This window comes from Chlorocebus sabaeus, chromosome 20 (assembly GCF_047675955.1).
Source record: "Chlorocebus sabaeus isolate Y175 chromosome 20, mChlSab1.0.hap1, whole genome shotgun sequence".
Lineage (NCBI taxonomy): Eukaryota > Metazoa > Chordata > Mammalia > Primates > Cercopithecidae > Chlorocebus > Chlorocebus sabaeus.
The window spans coordinates 28,093,963-28,116,922 of record NC_132923.1 but is presented as its reverse complement, the minus strand read 5'-3'; the positions used below and the strand labels follow the sequence as shown (position 1 = coordinate 28,116,922).

Genomic DNA, 22,960 nt, shown 5'->3' with positions numbered 1-22,960 from the left:
GCTGCAGTACGACCGCTCCCCGCGGGCGGTCGGGGTCCGCGCCGCAGCTGCCGCCGCGCTCCGGCCCAGGCTGCCGCGAGAGGCGGCGGCAGCGGCCCCGGCTGCGGCCGGCCTGCGGCGCCCCCCGGCCGCGCCCCCGCGCGCAGCTCGCGGCCCCGGCCATGGGGCTGGGCGGATCCAGGGCTCGGCCAAGCTGAGGCGGCGGCGCCCGGCCGTGCGCCCAGCTTGCAGGCGCCTGGCTCTCACGATGATGAAGAAGAAGAAGTTTAAGTTTAAGGTGGACTTCGAGCTCGAGGAGCTCTCCTCAGTGCCCTTCGTCAATGGGGTCCTCTTCTGCAAGATGCGGCTGCTGGACGGCGGCAGCTTCACCGCCGAGTCCTCCAGGTAACTCGCCTCCCGCGCCTCCTCGCCCGTGTCTGCTTGGCCAGGGCTTGTTGGATAGGCAGCATCTCTCCTTGGCCCATTTGCTCGCCTTTCCCTAGGGACCGCTCTGAAATCAGTAGAATGTATTGATCTGCAAAGTGCTTTGCAAATGGGTTCTTCTCAGCTGGCCTTGGCTCCTGCGCTCCTGACTCCAGATGGTGCCTGGTATCTGCTCTTCCCTCCCAAATCCTCTAGAAATGGGAGCAATGGCCGGAGAGAGAGGATGCTTCTGGTTTCTCTTAAGACATGTCCATATTTGTGAAATGCAAAGTAGAACTTGAGCTGTTAAAAACAGAAATAACACAAACTGCTGGAGTTCCAAGAGCCCAGCTCTGAACAGAAACCTAGGCTTAGCACAATTCTTTCTCCCTTGTAGGTTACACGGGGACTTGGCCACCCAGTCTGAGACTGGAGTAGGCCTGGCCGGGCTTGACTTGAGTCAAGTGCTCCTGGCAGACGAGACAACGGTCTGTGCCTCATCAGAGAGCGGCGTCTCCAGTTAGACGCTATTGCTGGATGAATTAGTCTTGAAGCGGCCACTAGTGGATCTCCTTATGGAGAGCTTAGAGCCAGACGGGGAGCCCAGGCCCAGCCCTCATTTTAAAATGAGCCCCTGGGCACTCCCAGAGAGAGGCATTATCAGGTTACAGAATGAAGCTATTAAATAATAGGTGTGGCATTAATGATAGGAGTGGCAGTGTTTTTTGAGTAATTTCAGAGCTACTCACAGGTTGACAGATGTACCCTAAGGTGCTTTCTTTAAATATGTATATAGAGAGAAAACAATTTTTTTAATGAACTTTTGAGTTCCTGAGATCAAGAAGGGTTAAAAGTTAATGTTTATTTTGCCCATATATACCGGTCTTAGACTTTATTTTTGCCCTAAAGATATTCTACTTAAAAAAAATTCAGTCATCGCATTTATAATGTAAAGGAAATAATGTCACTGGATTGTGGAACTGGGGCCAGAAATTTGTCTTCTGGGGCCATATTGAAGGCTATGGAAGCCAGAAAATGTCTAGTTGGCTAAACCAAAGAATATATGAAATTAATAGTTTGCTGAAGACAGTTTTTAAAATTAAACTGTGGTGACACGTCAGTGGATATTCAGCTAAGTATTTTAAACACCTGTTAGAGAAGAATGTAACCTATTTTGGTGCAAAAAAAAAAATATTGGACGGTCTCTTAGTTGTGAAAAAGCCTAAGCCAATTCGTGCAGGTCCTGTTGGTGCAGGTGACAGTCTTACCCTGAGGCCTAGACTGTTTTTCTGCAGGGTCCCACCCCCTATGTCAGGCAGTTAGACTGGCCCTCCTGGGCCAATGGTGACACCTGGTGGTCAGGGCATTTGTCTACGGGGCCTCCTTCCTACCTCAGTTATGTTGATTTGGCTTACTTCCCACAAGTCAGTTATTCTTTCGTTGTAGGCAGTCATTTATTCAGCCAATATATGTTGGCTTCTAAATATATTATCTTATTTAATTCTCACAGCAAGTCTATAAGGTAGGGGTCCCATTTTGTAGATAAATAAACCGAGGCTCAGAAAGCATAAGTCACTTTCCTAAGGTCCCCTCAGCTGGTAAGTGCGATGCCAAGATTCTGATCAGGTCTGTGTAACTTCAAACAGGGTGATGCCAGATAAAGGAGTAAATCGTGTGCCATATATGAAAGTTTCTGAATAGGGAGCTTCCTAATGACTTTAATGAGCAAAAGGATACTCCGCAAGATTTAGAATGAAAAAGTTGAGTATCTTGGGTTAAACTCACGCCTTTTTCTTCCAACTGAAATTTGACTTTGATCAATTTGATTTTAAGTAAGATTAGGAATAGTGCTCTGTATAGCCAAACCAAAAAGCCATATAGTGTGAGGGAAATGACTCATAATAAGGAGCCTGTGCCTTTGACATTAGGTAGAGATAGTTGGTGTAAAGCTAAGAGCAAGGGTTTGGAATGTGGTGGGTCTAAGCTTAAACCCCAGTTCCACTGTGGTAAACCTGGATGGGTTACTTAGAGTCCCAAAACCTCTGTATGTGAAATAGACACCATCACTGACATGTGGTGGTGTGAGGATTTAGTGAGATGATGTGCCCCAAACACCTAAACAGTGCTTTAGCATCCAGTTGGCATTTAAAGAGGAGACCAGGGACTTGTCCAAGAAGGTCCAATTGCTTTAGATGTTATATTTGATTCCTTTATCCTAACAACTACAAAACTGTTGGTTTGAGAAGGAGGCCTTGTTTTACAAGAAAAAGAAAGAAAGAAAGAAAGAAAGAAAGAGAGAGAGAGAGAGAGAGAGAGAGAGAGAGAGAAAGAAAGAAAGAAAGAAAGAAAGAAAGAAAGAAAGAAAGAAAGAAAGAAAATCTGAAATATCTAAAGGAAGTGAATTATTTCAAAATCACAGAACTTTTAATTAGTGGGTGCCAGTCAAGGCAGTGCATCTGTAATTGAACGCTAGATTTTAACTTTTAAAAAATTACTGTATGTGCCCCTTAAAAGTCAGGTATAGTTAACACTGTAACATTTCTCCTGTAAAAATATGAAATGAATTACATAGAAACGAGGTAACATAGCAGGCTGAAGACTGCTGTTCTTAGAAAGGCCTATGTACATGGCTGGCCCTTGGCTGGCATCTGGGAGCTTGAATGGTAAATGGTTCCATACATGATATAAAACTTTACCTAAATGATAAGAGTGGCTTACTGTGCCTACACTGTACAGAGTGGTTTATGCTAAATTCCGTCTGGAATTTTGGTTCTTGCTAGGCAGCCTGCATGACTGGCCCTAAGACGAATTTTGGGCATTGAGTCTCTTATGAGTTTCCCTGTTAAGACAGCACATCACAATTTAATGCTAGGGAAATTAAGTGTGTGATGATTCAACTTTGTATCTTTACATTGTAGTAAATCTTAGCCATGAGTAGGACTGTATGCTGAGTCCTATGAGTCCTAATGAATCACCAAATTCAGGATTAGTCTTGGAGACTCCCCGATGGATGAACCTATATAAAATAATACTCATCTTGCTACAGAAAAGCCTTAGAGGCACACAGAAAATTACATATATAGATATAGATATAAATAGACCCAAATATATATAGGTCATATACATTTGATATATATATTAATATATTTGGCTTTGTACAACAACTAAACATGCAGATCATTTATTGTTCACCAAATATTAGTTGAGCATTTACCAGGTTTCTATTAATAGCTCTCCATCTGGGATTGTGAGAAGTACAACAAATATAAGGACCCACAAGGGAATTACTTCTAATGAAATTAGATCATAGATGTATAATTGCTTGACAGTAGAAGACTGTGTGACTTAGTGCCCAATCAATGGATCAGACAATATATGAGTGTTGTTGAAATTCTAAAGCAAAAGAGTTTATTTACAACTGTAATGGTTACTGACAACCACATTGGCATTTCAGTGGAGCACGCTGGGAGGATGAATTTGCATTAACAAAGTGAGGGTGGGAGGACAGCTTGAGCAAGTCATTAATAGGAGTTGATGATAGATCAGCCTGATTGCAGAGCGTTCACGCTGAACAGAAGCAGATCAGATTAGAGAAACACTGAATACCATTGTAAAGAGTTTCTTTCTACTCTCTTTCTACAAATGAGAGTTGCTTTCTACTGCTCATAGGGTAAAATTAAACCCAAGATTCTTGAACTGAGTTGTGTGATTAAAGTGGTGTTTAACCTGGCTGATAGGCTGATGCTATTTGTATTCAAGGTTGGGTGGGGGGGAAATTAGAGATAGGGAGACAAATTAGGAAGCTATTAAAATAACCCAAGCAGGAGCTAATGAGAACCTGAACTCGGAGTTGTCTCATGTAAGTGACTGATAAATGATAATGTTATGACAGATGCCTTGATGCCACGACAGAAGTAAAGAAGTCAGGAAAATAATTTGTTTTGTTTAAGGGGAATATTGCATATGGTGGTGGAAGATATGGTGGGTTAAGTTGCATGCTTAGCACTCTACATTTGAGGTGACAGTGAGCCTGATGAGTAGTTGGAGGCATTTATTATGGTATGTGGATTTCTTAGATGTTGTCTGTTGGAGCCATATAGGACTGCTTACTAAACTTATTTGGAATTTCCTTACATTGTTTTTACCCTTTTAAAGATTATTACTGAAAAAAGGCCAGGCATAGTGGCTCATGCCTGTAAATCCCAGCACTTTCGGAGGCCGAGGTGGGCAGATTCGTTGAGCTCAGGAGTTTGAGACCAGCCTGGACAACATGGCAAAACCCCATTTCTACAAAAAATATACCAAAAGATTAGCTAGATGTGGTGATGGGCACCTGTAGTGCCGGCTACTCAGGAGGCTGAGGTGGGAGGATCACTTGAACCCGGGAGGCAGAGGTTGCAGTGAGCCGAGATCACCAGCACTGCACTCCAGCCTGGGCAACAGAGTAAGACCCTATCTCAAAAATAAATAAATAAAAATAAAGATTATTAGTGAAAATTAATTTTAGAATCCAGTTTTTCTCAGTATTGTTTTCAATGAAGAGATTGGAAAAATATAAAGACTAAAAGGTAATTATTTGTGATAAATGTTGTTAAAATGATCAGGGTAAATTGTCAGATTTTTACATGCCATAGTTAATAAAATATTTGGAAAATACATTGTACAATTATAGTGGTCTATTCAACTGAGGCTAAATTGTTGCCTAATAAAATATAGTCATGTATCCCTTAACAATGAGGATCTGTTCTGAGGAGCGCATCCTTAGGCGATTTCATCATTGTGCAAAAGTCAGAGTGTACTTACATAAACCTAGATGGTATAGCCTACTACGTGCTTAGGCTATATCGTATAGCCTGTTGCTCTGCCCACGTTGTATATTTGGTCTGTTGTTGACCAAGATGTCCTCATGCAGTACATGACTGTATTTCTGAAGATGTTTCAAAAGGACAATATTTTATTTAAATATTTTCACAGTACTTCCTCTGCAAAAGCATTTAAATCACTTTTGAGGTTTATTAAAACTGTCAGGGCAGGTTTGATTGTGGCCTACTTAAAGGAATAATTGGAAGACATTTTTCCTATATCTTTTAGAATTCCCTAGTTTGCCTTATTTTGTTCATCTTTCTTTAGTGCTGATAGCCAAATAGTTTTCTAAGTTTCACATGAGGCTGTGGCAGAAACACATGTGAATTTGGGGAGTGTCCGGGAAGCCGATGAGCACATCTGTGTACTGGACCTTTTACTTTGTAAACAAGCGGAAAGAATTTCTTTCTTTTGGCCAGAGTACATCCTTCTGTTTTCAAGATTTTAGTTCACTGCACATTGTGTGTTTGTTTTTAGTAAACATTTCTTGTTGAAAAAGTAATACAGATTCATGTGGAAATTTTAGAAAATAGAAAGACAAAAAGAAAGGAACAAAAATTGCCCATAAATGAACCACCCAGGGATAATCACTATTATAAATATTTTAGTATAGAAATGAGGAGCCTTTATTGATCCGTACACATACATATATACCCACACTCCCCCACATGACTATCACATATCCTTTTTAAGCCAAAATGAGATTATACTATACTTAGTACAGTTTTTTACTTCATATATCTTTTCATATCATTAAATATTCAATTACAAAATTATTTTAATAGATGCATATTATTCTATTGTATGAGTTTCCATCATTTATTGAACCAAGTCACTTTTAAAGTCTTTCTCCTTTCCTTTCTTTTTTATTAATAGTTTTATAAATAAACTACAATAAACATCCTTATAACCAAGTTTGGTATACATCTATTATTATTTATTTAGGATTAACACTTAGAAATGGAATTATAGAGTCACAGGGTGTGCAGATTTTTAAGGGTTTTGATATATATTTTCAACTTGCTCTTCAGTGCATTAAATTGATTTTTTAAGATCAGTAATCACTAACAAGCAGCAAATTATCAAAAGTTACTAGCAGTAGAAAGTACTATCTGACCATATGGCACAGAATTCTTTATACCCTAAATCCAGCAACCCCTCTCCTAGGTATACATTTGAAGGAATTGAAATAAGTATGTTGAAGAGAATTCTGTGCTCTCATTGTCTTTGCAGCATTATTTACAATAGCCAAGTTATTGAAACAACTTAAGTGTCTGTAAACAGATGAATGGATAAAGAAAATGTGGTATATACAATGGAAATTATTCAGCCTTTAAAAAAAAAAAAAGGAAATCATGTCATTTATGACAACATGGATGAACCTGGAGGACTTTTGTTTTAAAGTGAAATAAGCCAGGCACAGAAAGACAAATACTGCATCATCTCACATATATGTGGGATATAAAAAAGGTGAACTCATAGTGGGTGAGGGAACAGAGAGATGGGGAACTATTGGTCGTAGGGTACAGATGGGATGAATGTGTTCAGATCTGTTGTACAAACTGGTGACTATAGTTAATAATAATGTATTATACTTGAAAATTGCTAAGAGAACAGATCATAAGTGTTCTCCAACAGCAAAAAAATAAGTGTGTGAGTTGATGGATATGTTAATTGGCTTGATTTAACTATTTCACAATATATACACATATCAAAACATTACATAGTACACAGTGAGTAGATACAATTTTTATTTTTCAACTATATTTTAATATAGATAAGTAATTAAAATTTAAAAATTTTAATTTAAAAAGTTCCTTATACCCTGACCAGAAATGGAGTCATCAATTCACATTATTAAAATACCAAGAATAATAGCAACTGACACTTATTTGAGCACTTTCCCAGTGCATCAGGAACTTTTCTAAGCCTTTACATTTAATCTTCAAGATATTCCTGTGAGGAAGGTGCTATTATTACGTCATTACCATTATGAGTACCCTTGCCATTATTATTGCTGCTGTTACTCTCATTTTATACCTGGGGGAACAGAAGCACAAAGGGATGCTGAAAGTTACTCAGCTAGTAAGTGGTAGAGCTAAGAGGCATTCTAGCTCCAAGGACCACTGTTAATCACTAAATTCTACTGCCTTTCAGGCTTTGTGTTGTATGCTTTCTCATTTTTATGTTTTATAAAAATGGTAGATAAATATATAGATATACTATAACTTTTTCTGAATGTTAGTTTCAGAAAACTGGTTCCAATATGTGACATCATTAAACAGGTTACAAGACCTGGCCCCTTTCGATTTGAGGCAGTTGTATTTGAAAGCTAAGTAAAGTGCAGCTGGGCATTTTTGTGGGCTCATGCCTGTAATCCCAGCACTTTGGAAGACTGAAGCAGGTGGGTGACTTGAGCCCAGAAATTCAAGAACAGCCTGGGCAACGTAGTGAGACCCTGTCTTTGAAGAAAATTTAAAAATTAGCGGGGTGTCGTGGCATGCACCTGAGTTCCCAGCTACTCAGGGAGAATGAGGTGGGAGAATCGCTTGAGCTTGGGAGATTGAAGCTGCAATGAGCCATGATTGCATCACTGCACTCCAGCCTGGGTGATGGAGCAGGACTCTGTCTCAAAAAAAAAAAGAAATAAAGAAAAAAGAAAACAAAAATGGTACTCATTCTACTTTTTTTTTCAAGATGTGGCTTTGTACAACCAAGTTCACAAAATTTAGTCACATTATTGGATAGTCATATCTTATAAAAATAGTATTAATGCCATTTTACACCCATAAGTTAATATTCACCATTGTGTCACTGAGCCTTGCATAGCAGGCATTTTGTAAATATTGAAAGAAAGCAAATATTTGGAGAAAAGATCTGTTTGTGGTTTTGCTAAAGATGACACATATGCAGAGATCACTAAACTAAATATACGGGGGAAGTATATCCTGTTTTATCTACACAGCTTATGAAAAATTATGTTCAGTTTGGGGTGTAGGTCTTTGAGGGTTATCAAACGGAGGTCCAAGGAAGGTATTGGGATTCTTAAGAATCTTGAGTTATGCTAATAGCAGGAGACTGGGGTTAGTCTTGAGAGAAGATAATGGTCTTCAAATACTAAAAAATTGACTTGTATATATGTATATTTTACATTCCTAATTTTATTTGATTCTTACAAAACCCCTTTAATAGAAGTAGAAAACCATTGTCACCTGTTTTTGGTTTAGGATGAATATCAGGTGCTATAACAAGATATTTTTAAAAAGTAACAAGTGGCTTAACCAAGATAGAAGTTTACTTCTTTTTCATATGAAGTCCAAGCTAGTGTGGTAGCTGTGCTCTGTCCAGTTGTCAGGGGCCTGGAATCTTTTTGTCTTGTTGCTCTCAGGATATTGTTCTCATCCACAGGGACTAACTTGGCTTACCCCACATCCGAATTCCAGCCACTGGGAAGGAGGAGAGGGGAAGGGGAGGTCCCTTGTGCTCACAGTCCATTGACCAGAACATCAGCACCATGCCACATCCAGCCCCAAGGTTGAGAAATGTAGTCTTTGCTGGGTGCCTATATGCCTAGCAAAACACTCACTTAGAATAAAGGGAGGAGAGGACAGATATCAGGATAATTAGCCTCTGTCATATCGCTCTTTTAGACATGAGAAAGTTGATCCTTAGAAAATAATTTGTTCAAAGTCACATACCAACTAATGAAAGATATTTGAAAAATTGTCCCATAAAGAGGGAATAGACTTATGCTGGGTGCAGCTGAGGATAGAACTAGGACCAGTGGGGAGATGTTAAAGAAGGCATGTTTCTATTCAGATAATATTAAAACGAATAAGTTATAACATTTAGGAGAGTACAATAGTGAGTAGGCTACCTCAGTACTACCAACAGTTGAATGACCTCACCCTTTTATCAGGAATGTTATTCATCATTAGGAGGATGGGTCATCTAGATGATGATGCTGATTATTCTTTTTACAGACAGAGTCTTACTCTGTTGCCCAGGCTAGACAGGCTTGAGTGCAGTGGCACGATCATAGCTCACTGCAGCCTTGAATTCCTGGGCTCAAGCGATCCTCTCTCCTCAGCCTCCCAAGTAGCTGGGGCTACAGGTGTGTGCCACAGGAACATGCTAAATTTTCTATTTTTGTAGAGATGTGTTCTTGCTATGTTGCCCAGGCTGGTCTCAAATTCCTGGCCTCAAGCAATCCTCCTGCCTCAGCCGCCTAAAGTGCTGGGATTACAGGTGTAAGTCACTGTACCTAGCCTCACTTAAATGATTCTTAAGGCTCTTTCTAACTCCAAAATTCTATGATTAAGCTTTCCATTTTGTCTTTTAATACTACTCTTCCTAATCCTTTCATTATAGCTGGGTCTGTACAGCTTATATCAGCCAATTATATATGCATTTGTGTCTCCTTGATATCCTCTCCTTCACCCTTCTTTTAGTCAATCTATATTTCAGCCATTCTTTAAGATCTAAATCAGATACCTTCTCAGTTTTATACCCATACGTGTCCAACCTACAGTCCACCCACTGCTCCTAACATTACTATACATACTGTACCCTTAATTAATGTTCGTTACTTGTTGAATGAATGAAAACTTTTCTTACCATCCCACTGTGATTTCACTTCTCACTCAATTCTTACAGTTCTTGTTGCTACCAGTCATTTCACACCAAATTTACTCTTTTAGTTACCTTCATGAAAAATTACCATACGGTGTACAATTTGCAGTAATAAAAACAAATTCAAGAATAGGTAGAAAGGTGAAAGTGTTTAACTGGGAGTTTTTTTGTGGGGGTGGGATCAGGGGAAGTGTCATGGAAGAGAATTCCTTAGCAGGGTTTTTTTAAAAGTCTAGCTGGAGGGGAAAACGGAGTGATAAAGGGAACAGAAGACACGGTGACATGAAGCAGTGTTGTGTTGAGGGCACAGTGGGTAGAGTGGTGTATAGCTGCTGCCACATAGAGGGAGGGAGAGGAAGTGGTCATTTCAAGGAGCCTAGACTTGGTTCTGTGCTGTTTTTAGGGAGCCAAAAGCAGGGAGTGATATGCAAAGTTAGTGGTTTGGTTTAGGGTTGGAATTGAAGAGAATTCTCATCTGACACATGACCTTAGCTTTCTCAGTAGCAACCAAGAAAGGTAGAGTAAGGGATATGAGGATCATGATGAAAGATCAGAAAAGCTTCCAAAAGGAATGGGAGAGGCAGCTGACCAAAGACAAGTCCAAAAGTCCCAACCGAAATTTAAAAACATGAATTTTAATGATAGCAGTATACGCATTCATGCAGTTTTCTCCAGCAGGACTTGTACATTAGGATAGGAGGCAGTGGGTAGTAGAATTGATTCAGGTTTGGAGGTTTATAGGTATGTGGAAAGGCCTAAGGCAATTGGGAGTACTGGTGAAAAAGGAATCTAAAGAATTGGTAATGGAGTCCAGATTTCATAAGGAGCAAAACCAGGCCAGGAATAAATAAGGAAAATATGGAACAGTTGGAGGATGAAGGCCTCAGTGATGTTAAAGGAAGATATGTGTGGAAGGAAAGACGCTGTGCAGAATTAGGTGGTGGGGAGGGGCTGTGCTCAGAGTGGGATATTAATGCTTGTGATTATTTCAGTAGAGCAGTCCACAGTTGGGTGTTGGTATGGATGTTGCTGAGATGGTGTGAAGAATGGCATAGGGCAAAAAACCCTGAGTCTAGGGCATGTTGTTTGCATGGTATTAAGATAGCCAGAATGATTGCAGGTGTTGGATTGAAGAGAAAAAGACTGCAAAACAGCTACTTCAGTGTCTCATCAACCTGGAAGAGTGTGACATAAGCCAGACATCATGTGCCTCAAGCTTTTAAGCCCTAAGCTTAAAACTAGAAGAGTTACAGCCTGCATGTGGCAATGAATTGTTCGGAGAGTGCTGGCACTGCCTCTGGACCTGTGGAAGATGGGGGTGGAGAATAAACATCGCCTCTGCTGTAGGGGATACAATACAGCTAGTGTCCTCGTGAGATAGCCAGGTTTCAGTTAGGCAATCAGAGGAGTGTTCTGTGAAGAGGCTGAGAGTATGAGGGTGTGTTTAATCCTGGAACAGAGGTTTCAGGTGGTATCATGGAATGAGTTGGGAGAGAGAGGAGCAAGAGAATAAGTCGGAGTGAGGAAGAACAGAACAGTAGGACAGAGCAGATTGAGGATTTAGGGAGACTAGGTGACCAAGACTTTCATCTTAGATTTTTCGTACAGATTCCAGGAATGAAAGGTATAATTTGAACTGACTGGCCTTAAAATTTTCAGTTTTCAGTTAAAAGTGATACAAGACAGTTTCTCCAGCTGCTACTTCTTGGAGTGTAAAAATGAGGTTGCGTTAGGTCCTGCCACCCACTGCCTAGGAAGTTGTGCCTTATTTCTTACTGTCTCACACCCCTCTACTGACAAACTTAATCTTCATCCTCACCAATCTTTTAACTATCATTTCAGAGGATGAACTATTCTTCCTCCTGTTCCTTGCCATTTCTCTGTATCTTTGATCCTATCCTTGTTTACCTTCGTTCTCCTTCTCTATACAATTCTGATACAAACTTCATGAGAAATGTATCTACATTTCCTGTCTCTTAAGCATTTGTGCTCTCCCCTCAATCTTGTACTCTGACTGCTGATCCAGCACTCAACTAAAACTGTTTTTGCTAATACCATCAGTCATCCCTGATTGCCATGTCTAGTCAGTATTTTCTCATTTGTACCTTTGTACTGTTTGAAACACTCTGAAAATTACCTGTTTCTTGAAACTTGACTATCTTGACTTCCATGAATCCTATTCTTCATATCTCTAATTCCTTCTCTGAATTGCTTGAAGGCACTTCTTCTGCCTGCCCTTTTTTTGTAGACTTTATTTTCAGAGCAAAATTGAATGGAAAATACACAGAGTTTCCATATGCCCACTGCCTCCTGCTCACATAGCCTCCCCCACTAGCAACATCCTGCCACACGGTCGTACATTTTTGCCAGTAGAGAACCTACATTGACACATCATTATCACCCAAAGTTCACAGCCTACCTTAGGGTTTACTCTTGGTGTTGTACATTCTAGGGGGTTGGCAAGTATCTAATAACATGTATTCACCAATCTAGTGTCATACAGAATAGTTTCACTGCCCTAAAAATCTTCTGTGTTCCACCTTTTCATTCCTCTTTTTCCTCTAATCCTTGATTTATGTTATTTATTTATTTATTTATTTATTTATTTATTTATTTATTTTGAGATGGAGTCTTGCCCTGTTGCCCAGGCTGGAGTGCATTTGCAATGGTGCGATCTTGGCTCACTGCAACCTCCACCTCCCGGGTTCAAGCGATTCTCCTGCCTCAGCCTCCCAAGTAGCTGGGATTACAGGAGCGCACCACCACACCTGGCTAATTTTTTTGTGTGTGTTTAGTACAGATGGGCTTTCACCATGGTTTTGCCTTTTCCAGAGTGTCATATAGTTGGAATCATGCAGTATGTAACTTTTTCATATTGGCTTCTTTCGCTTAGTAATATGCATTTAAGGTTCCTCTTCCTTCATGGCCTCGTAATTCATTTCTTTTTAGCACTGAACAATAGTAATTATCTGGATATACTGTGGTCTATCCATTCATCTACATATCTTAGTTGCTTCCAAGTTTTGGCAATTATGAATAAAGTTGCCATACACATGTGTGTGCATGTTTTTGTGTGGACATAAGTTTTCGCCTTATTTGGTTAAACACTGAGGAGCACGACTGCTGGGTCATATTAGAAGAGTATTGCCCACCCATCTTTAAAGGCTTTACAGGATCTGTGAGGCAAGGAGGGCAATTATTAGGATTCGACTTTGCAAATTTTTTTGAGACTCCGTCTCAAAAAAAAAAAAAAAAAAAAAGATCAGAAAAGGCAAATGATTTACCCAACATTATACTAGTAGTAAGTGATAGAGCAGGTCTAAAATTCAAGATTCCTGCTGACTCATCCAAGACTTTTTCATTATCTTATGTGACCTCTTTATTACATAACAGAGAAATAGAGTTTACATTTCTTACCTGGAGGTCCAGGCCAAAAACTTCTACACAATCCTTGAAAAACTACAGTACCTCGTATAGCCTTGGCTGGGAAAGGGAATAGGCTGGAAAAGTAACTATAGTCTTTGCTAGGGCCTTTAGTGATGAGGATATTAGAGTCTCCCATAAATCCAAGAATTTGTTTGTATTTACAATGTATTAGGCCAAGAGTGAAAAGGCAACTCAGAAAATATTTGCAAATCATGTACTTCATAAGGGATTGATATCAAGAATAAAGAACTCCTATAACTCAATAACAACAAAAACACCAAACAACCCAATAAAAAGTGGACAAAGGACTTGAATAGACATTTCTCCAGAGAAGTTATACAAATGGCCAAAAGCACAAGAAAAGGTACACAACATCACTTATCATTAGGGAAATGCAAATCAAAACCACAGTGAGGTATCACCTCTCACTCATTAGGATGGCAACTATCAAAAACAAAAAACAAAAACAAAAAATTAACAAGTATTGGCAACGATGTGGAGAAATTAGAACCCTTTTGCATTGTTGGGAATGTAAAATGGGGCAGCCATTGTGGAAAACAGTATGGTGGTCCCTCAAAAAACTTTAAAACAGCAATTCTTCTGGATGTATACTCAAAGAATTAAAAGCAGGGACTTAAATATTTGGATACCTATGTTCATAGCAGCATTATTCTAAGTAACTGAAAGGTGGAAGAAAACTAAGTGTCCATCACAGGATGAATGGATAAACAAAATGTGGTATATACATACAGTGGAATATTATTCAGCCTTAAAAAATGAAGGAAATGCCAACACATGCTACAACATGGGTGAAGGTTGAGGACATTATGCTAAATAATCCAATCACCAAAAAAAAAAAAAGACAAATACTCTGTAATTCTGCTTAAATGAGTTACCAAAAGTAATCAGAGTCATAGAGATAGAAAATAGAATGGTGGTTGCCAGAGGCTGGGGTAGGGAAAAATGGAGAGTGTAATGGATATGGAGTTTTGGTTTTGCAAGATAAAAAGAGTTCTGGAGATTGAATGCACAACAATGTGAATGTACTTAACACTACTGAACTGTACACTTCAAAATGATTAAGATGGGCCGGGCATGGTGGCTCATGCCTGTAATCCCAGCACTTTGGGAGTCCAAGGCGGGCAGATCGCCTCAGGTCAGGAGTTCAAGACCAGCCTGGCCAACATGGTGAAACCCCATCTCTACTAAAAATACGGAAATTAGCTGGGCGGTGGTGGGCGCCTGTAATCCCAGCTATTCGGGAGGCTAAGGGAGGAGAACCGCTTGAACCCAGGAGGCAGAGGTTGCAGTGAGCTGAGATCACACCACTGCACTCCAGCCTGGATGCCAAAAGCTAGACTTCATCTCAAACAAAAAGGGGGTGGGGGGTTAAATGGTCAATTTTATGAGTATTTTACCACAATTTTTTAAATGAATAAATATTTCACCCCCCCAAATTTTTATTAAGCCAAACCAATTATTTGTACATTAATATATTCAACTAATGTAGACTTGTATTTTAAAAAAAAGTTTTCTGATTTTTAAACTTCATAATTTAGGAACATTTTATTATGAATTTTTCTGCAGTAACAATGATGAGTTCATGCAATCATTCTACCAACTAATGTGATTTAGTAGAATATTCACATATGGGCTTAAACAGTAATTGATTTTTATTTAACAGTTTTAGAAAAATCCCTCTGTCAGATGATAACTGTTTACCATCAGAGGAATTGCCAGACTGTTTTTCAAAGAGGCTACACTGCGAAATGGTTTCCTGATGAAGATTCAGGGTTGCTATAGCACTCTTTAAAGTGGTTTTTCACAATAAGCACAAGTCAAAATGTTATTAGAGTCAAAATGTCTGACATTCTATTATCCCACTTTCTCCCTTCCTCGTTAAGTCCTACTAATCCTTTAAAGCTCATAGATGCCATCTCTTCTAAGGAGTCTTCCCTAATTTCTCAGCTAAAATTAATAGCTCCGTTCCTTCTGGGAACTTTCAGGGATTGGTGGGACTTAAACAGAAAAGGGAAACAGTTACCATATGACTCAGCAATTCCACTCCTAGGTGGAATGAAATTCTGTATTCAAGAGAAAAGAAAATATGTCACACAAAAATGTGTACATGAATTTTCTTAGCACCATTGTTCATAACAGCCAAAAAGTTGAAACAACCCCAGTGTCCATCAACTGATGAATGGATAAATGAAACGTGATGTATCCATAGCATGGAATGTTACTCAGCAATAAGATGAAATGAAGTACTGCTAGATGCAACAACATGGATGAAGCTTGAAAACATCATGATCAGTAAGGAAGCCAGTCACAAAAAAACACATATTCTGTGATTCGATTGATATAAAACATCTGGAATAAGCAAAAATCTACAGAGACAGAAAGTAAATTAGTGGTTGGCTAGGGCTGAGGGACTGGAGGGAAATGGGCAGTGACTGCTAGTGGATATGAGGTTTCTTTTGGAGGTGATGAAAATGTTCTAAAATTGACTGTGGCGATGGTTTCACAAACTGAATATACTAAAAGCAATGAATTTGTACACTTAAAATGAGATACGATATGTGGATGATATATGTGAATTACATCTCAGTAAAACAGGCTTTTCCATTTTAATGTTATTTGTTTTGTGTATGTGTGTGTGAGATGGAGGTGTCACTATTTGCCCAGGCTGTTCTCAAACTCCTGGGTTCAAGCAATCTACTCGCCTCAGCCTTCCAAGTGGCTGGGACCACATGCACGCACCACTGTGCCTGGCTCCTAAAAAAGCTTTTTTTAAAAAAGCATTTTTTGACAAAATTCCCCTAAACTAATACAATTCCTGGGCAATTCATTTTTTAATTTAGCAAATACCTGCCTAGGTAATATATTGTTTTATTCTGCTTCTATACTGAGTAGCTGAGACTATAGGTGGATGCCACCACCCCCAGATAATTTTTCATTTTTCTGTTGAGACAAGGTCTTGCTATGTTGCCTGGGCTGGTCTCGAGCACTTGGCTTCAAGCCATCCTCTCACCTAAGCCTCCCAAAGTGCTGAGATTACAAAGTGTGAGCCACTGTGCCTGGCTCAGTGCTATTTTTCCAACAGCATGAGCTCACTTCATATCTCTAGGCCACTTTTTGGTAGTTTTCACAACATTTCAAACTTTCTCATTATTGTTATAGCTCTTATGATGATCTGTGATTAGTGATCTTTGATGTTACTGTTGTAATTGTTTTGGGGAGCCATGAACTGCACCCAGAGAAGGTGGTAAACTTAGTGAGTGTTGTGTGTGCTCTGACTGCTCTACTCACTGGCTGTTCCCTCATCTCTCTTCCGCTTCTGGGACCTCTCTATTCCCTGAGACAAAAGAATATTAAAATTAGGCTAATTAGCCCTACAGTGGCCTCTAAATGTTCAAGTGAAAGGAAGAGTTGCGCATCTCTCACTTTCAGTCAAAAGCTAGCAATGATTAGGCTTAGTGAGGAAGGCATGTCAAAAGCTGGGATAGGCCAAAAGCTAGGCGTCTTGCACCAAACATTTAGCCAAGCTGTGAATGCAAAGGAAAAGTTCTTGAAGGAAATTAAAAGTGCTACTCCAGTGAACACATGAATGATAAGAAAGTGAAACAGCCTTATTGCTGATATGGAGAAAATTTTAGTGGTTGGACAGAAGATCACACCAGCCACAATATTTCCTTAAACCAAAACCTATTCCCTGACTCTCCTCAATTCTATGAAGTCTAAAAGGTGAGGGAAATGCAAAAGAAAAGTTTGAAACTGGCGTAGGTTGATTTCACGGAGTTTAAGGAAAGAAGGCATTTCCATAACATAAAAGTGCAAGGGGAAGCGGCAAATGCTAAAGTAAAAGCGCAGCAACTTATCAAGAAGATCTTGCTAAGATCATTGATGAAGGGGGCTATGCTAAACAACAGATTTTCAATGTAGATAAAACAGCCTTCTATTGGAAGGCAATGCCATCTAAGATTTTCGTAGCTAGAGAGAAGTCAGTGCCTGGCTTCAGAACTTCAAATGATAGGCTCACTCTCTTGTTAGGAGCTAATGCAACTAGTGACTTTCAGTTGAAGCCAGTGGTCACTTATCAGTGTGAAAATCCTAGGGCCCTTAAGAATGATGCTAAGTCTACTCTGCCTGTGCTCTATAAGTGGAAGAACAAAGCCTGGATGACAGCACATCTATTTACAGCATAGTTTACTGAATATTTTAAGCCCACTGTTGAGACCTACTGCTCAGAAAAAAAAAAAAAAAAAGATTCCTTTCAAAATACTTTCAAATCATTGGCAATACACCTAGTCCCCAAGAGCTCTAATGAACATGTGTAAGATAAATACTGTTTTCACACCTGCCAAAACAACATGCATTCTGCAGCCTGTGGGTCAAAAAGTAATTTCAACTTTCAAGTCTTGTTATTTAAGAAATACATTTTGTAAGGCTGTTGCTGCCTTAGATAGTGATTCCTCTGATGGACCTGAAAAAATTAAATTGAAAACCTTCTGGAAAGGATTTACCATTCTAGATGCCATTAAGCTTGTTTGTGATTTATGGGAGGAGGTCAAAATACCAACATTAATGGAGTTTGGAAGAAGTTGATTTCAGCCCTCATGGATGACTTTGAGGGGTTCAAGACTTCACTGGCTGCACATGTGGTGAAAATAGCAAGGGAACAAGAATTAGAATTGGACCCTGAAGATGTGACTGAATTGCTGCAATCTCATGATAAAACTTGAATGGACAATGAAGTGCTTCTCTACATATGAGCAAACAATGTGGTTTATTGAGATGGTATCTATTCCTAGTGAAGATATTGTAAAAATTGTTAAACTCACAGCAAAGGATTTAGAATAGTTCATAAACCATAAACTTAGTTAATAAAGCAGCAGGGTTTGAGGGGATTTTTAATTTTGAGAGAAGTTCTACTGTGGGTAAAATCCTGTCAAACATCACATGCTACAGAGAAATATTTTATGAAAGGAAGTCAATTGATGCAGCAAACTTCCTTGTTCTTTTATTTTAAGAAATTGCCACAACCACCCCAGCCCTTAACAACCACCACCCTGTCAGTCAGTAACCATCAACATCGAGGTTTGCTACCAACAAAAAGATTACTACTTACTTAAAGCTGAGATGATTGTTGGCATTTTTTTAGCAATAATGTATTTTTAAATTAAGTATATACATTTTTTAGACATAATGCTGTTATACACTTAATAGACTACAATATAGTATAGACATAACTTTTTTATGCACTGGGAAACCAGAAAATTAATGTGACTCACTTTATAGTGATATTTGCTTCATTGTGTTGGTCTGGAAATGAACCCATAATATCCCTGATATATGCCTATATTCCAGGCCATTGAACTATTTATATTATTCTTCACTGCAATTTTTTTACATTATGAGATTATTTTTTAGTGTTTATTATCTTATCTGCACAAAGTATAAAGATTGTAATATCCTAATTTGTATTAATCTGCCATAATATATATAATGGCTATAATTTTTATTAAATTCAGTTTTTCAGGACTAGATTTTACATACCTAAATTCTGTTAAGAATTTTTAATTTTTTTGTGGCAATTTATAGTCAAGAGCAAATGCTATCATGTCATTTTAGCCAGTGAGTTTTATGTTTGTTATTACTACCACTAATAATCATCATGGATTGGATAAAAGACTTACAGAATTTTTTTCTTTCTTAAGCAAATCCAAGAGAGAATTTTGAGCATTGCCCTCCAGCTCTGTAGCAGGGTTTAGGCAGCAAAGATATTCAGGATAGAAATGTCCTGCTTTGGGGTAGGACAGAAACAGACTTGAAAAGCACATGGAAAGATACATTGCAGAGAATATAGTGGCTGAGTTGGGGAGCAGAGTAGAGCATACTTGGGGGATACAGTGAAGGACAAGACTGGAAAAGTCCTTTGGGAACCAAAATTTGGCAGGCCTTGGATGGATTTTATTCTTGGATTTGAAGATTGGATTTTATTCTTTAGGTAATATGATTTGAATCCCCACACACACACTTTTTCCTGATCAGCATACAAAATGTAGAAAATATATAAAATTAGAAGAATATGTTGCCTATAAGAGGTAATCACTGCTAATATCTTGGAATATAGCTTTCCAGTTTCTTGCAGTTTGTGTTTTACACAGTTGAAACCACATTACATACATAATTTTTTATCCTGCTTTTTTTTCTTTTTTTTTCCCCTGAGACAGGATCTCACTCTGTCATCCAGGCTGGAGTGCAGTGGCACAGTTATAGCTCACTGCACCCTTGTCCTCCCCGGGCTTAGGTGATCCTCCTGAGTAGCTAAGACTACAGGTGCACACCACCACACCTGCTAATACTGTATTTTTTGTAGAGATGGAGTTTCGCCACGTTGTCCAGGCTGGTCTTGAACTCCTGAGCTCAAGCAATCCACCTACCTCGGCCTCCCAAAGTGCCGGGATAGGAATGAGCAATCATGTCTAACCCTCCTGCTTTTTTTTTTTTTTTTTTTAACTGAACACTGTAATATAAGCATGTCCCATGTTACTAAAAAGTTTAGTGTATTTATTTCAATAATACTATACATATTCTTTCATGGATGGAGTGTAAATTAAGTAACAGTTTGGTTATTACTGTTGTTTCCTGTGTATTCCCTTTATTGCTAATTCTGAACTGTTTCCCTTAAACAGTTGAGTATAAGAAGCAAGGTATATGACAGTATGTGGTAGGTGGCTGAAAATTTAAGTCTGAAAACCGACATAAACTGTTAGGATTGCAAAATAGTTAGGGTTGCAGACCTAGATTTTAAGAAAATCCACCGGGACAAGATAATAAAGCCAAGGATAGTGTGCAGAACAAAACACAAGGGCCAGAGGACAGAACCTTGGTAGAAAAGACCTAATTGGGGCCAATGAGACCAAACATTGGGGAGGTATGTGGTATCGCAGAAGCTAACTATGGAAAGTACGTTAGAGGAGAGGGTGTTCAGCTCTGCCATAGTGTGAAGAGATGGGGTCATATGAGAAATGCTCTGTTTATTTGGCAATCAGCAAAGCTAACTATGGAAAGTACATTAGAGGAGAGGGTGTTCAGCTCTGCCATAGTATGGAGAGTTGGGGTAATATGAGAGATGCTCTGTTTATTTGGCAATCAGCAAGTCTTCAGTGAATTCTGAGAGAAAAGTTTCAATGGAGTTGTAGGAGCAGAAACCAGGTTTTAAGGGGTTAGAGAGTGAGCAGGTGGTGAAGGAGCAGAAGCATGGAGTGTAACTTCTTTTGGAAGCCTTGTTAATGAAGAAAAGGAGAAAAATGCAATTGGATAAAAGAGACAAGAATAAACAGCAATATTTTATTTATTTTTAGGAGAGGGACTTGAACTTGATTATATTTTGAGGCAAAGGATTACTGTAAATGAAAATAGTGATACAAATATTAAAAACAAACTCATGATTGAGAGTCTGTATGCTTTCTTAAAAAAAATATTTTTTTTTCTGTCTTAAAACCTGATTACTAGTTTAAGAAGAAATTCCCAGGCTTTTCCTAATCAAATGCTATTTCCAAGCATTGTGGCTTAAAAACTGGCTTACACCCGAGACTTACTTTATCTTACTGAAATGAGGAACTACCCATAGTATTGATTTTGGGCTTTGTATGTTTGCTTTGTTTTATTTAAGTGAGTCATTGCTAACATAGCATGAGAATAAACGCATTTAGTGACATTTTATTTCTAGTTAACATGTTCTGTATTTCCTTGTTCACAGATTGCAACCACTTTTCAATGGCAATTTCTGAGAATTCTCTAGTGCTGGTGTCTAAATATAAAGTTATTAACAGTTTATCTTCTGTTGTTACCTTTTTGAGGCCAGTTCAGGTTACCGTAAGGTTTTGTATTGTTAAAGTATCACCTCTGTGTACCATCCAAGGCACCTTTATGGTTAAGAAATGACTTACAGGAAATGCACCTGAGTATCTTACGTGGGCAGTTCTGTGGACATCACTATTTCCTTTATGTATGAGGCAGAAAACAGTTTTAGAAATAGCCTCAGGAAGTAGTTAGAAAAGATTATTCATAGTCCTTCCAAAAAAGGTAATTGGTTGCAAGATTTTGCTTTAAGCTAAATTAATAATCTCTTATAAGCAATCATAAATTACCTTTATAATTTCTATTAATAGAAAAGTAAACATAATCATCAGACTAGTAATATAGATAATATGCATTTGTAATTATACACAATTGAAAACAGTAACTTCCGTCATTATGCTAATCAAGTGTAAGCCTTCCTGAAGCAACTAGGAACTCAGTAATAACTGCAGCATTAGCGCTTACTTGCTCATTCAAGAAACTGAAAATTATTACCAACTGGTAGTAAGTCAAAATGAATTCAAGAGCTATTTTTGCTAAGATAACTTATATAAGCCCTAGCTGCCACATGACTCTCTGCTGGTACTGTATTGCCTTCAAAGGAACATCAATCCAGCATTCAAAATAATTAAGAAGCTGGTTAACTGTTTGTTAGAGTTTCTCTAACTCGCCTACCCTGCTCCCTCTGGGGTTTTCTTCTATGTGAGGAGTGGTGTCAGATAAGTCAAGAAACACAATGTAAGGCATAAACATGAAGTCTGTTTACACTGGCTGCGATCAATATCAGCAGGAGATACCTCAGCAGGTCTGTGCCACTCAAGGAATGTCCCAGCATGTATGCTCACTACAGTCCTTTTATATACAGCCATCTATAATCTCGTCCTTTCACCAATGCATATGATCCCTTCCATCTCCCCAGACTTTCCTTCAAAGTAGAGCTATATTAATAGTAGGCTGTGCTGCTGTGCCTTTGATTATAAGTTACTTCATCTGCATAATTTCTGAATTATTGTAATATCATTAGTATAAGGATAAGCAAAACAACCAGAGCAGAGCCTTCATGGTACAATTTGTACTAACTCTTTGTGCTGTTTTGTCATACCCTGGCCATGTCGTTGGCTCATTTCTCTCTTGATCATAAGAATGTAAACACCCTGCCATCTCCTTACCTATATTTCCAAGTATGTCTTGGTGACCCAAACATATTCTTTTGAACTTACTGCTTAATATTCCTGTTCCAGAAAACTGATACATTTTACTCCTCTGATACTATAGAGTTCCCTTTTGATAATTATACTTGTGAAAATACCAACAGAGGAATACTTTCATAATATGTGGCAATATTTTTCACAGTACTGGAGGATGGCAAAACTAGTAATACATAACAGAAATCTCATTAAACTCCTATTTCCCTTACTCTCAGTAGCTTTCGTTTGCAAGGAAGCTACTCCAGACATGCATGCAGAAGACTCCAGGAGTTTATAGGAACCAAAGAATCATTTTACCCAAGGACTCAGGAAATGCATCGTAGGAAGAGCTTTTGAGCAGTGTCTTGAATTATAACACTTGGTGGTTTACACAGTGGGGTGTGTGTGTGTGTGTGTGTGTGTGTAATGCCATTTAATTTAGTAAGTTTTTATAAGCATTTTAGATTCAGACAACATATGTTTACCAATTTGTACCTGACTATAAAACATTTTATAAGAGGAAATTTAAGCAGAGGACAATAATTACAAATTACTTTCACCATCCATTCAGTGTTGAAATTAAA

At 38.7% G+C, this 22,960-nt stretch overlaps 1 protein-coding gene across 1 annotated transcript in view; it reads left to right on the top strand.

Annotated features, from left to right (window-relative positions):
• Positions 1–129: 129 nt before the first annotated feature.
• The window catches only part of EEIG2 (EEIG family member 2), a 73,846-nt gene continuing 51,015 nt past the window's right edge, over positions 130–22,960 (top strand). The window contains exon 1 of the mRNA XM_007977764.3: positions 130–384. Coding sequence (XP_007975955.1) covers positions 248–384 — 137 coding nt within the window. The 5' untranslated portion in view covers positions 130–247. The remainder of the gene's footprint in view (positions 385–22,960) is intronic.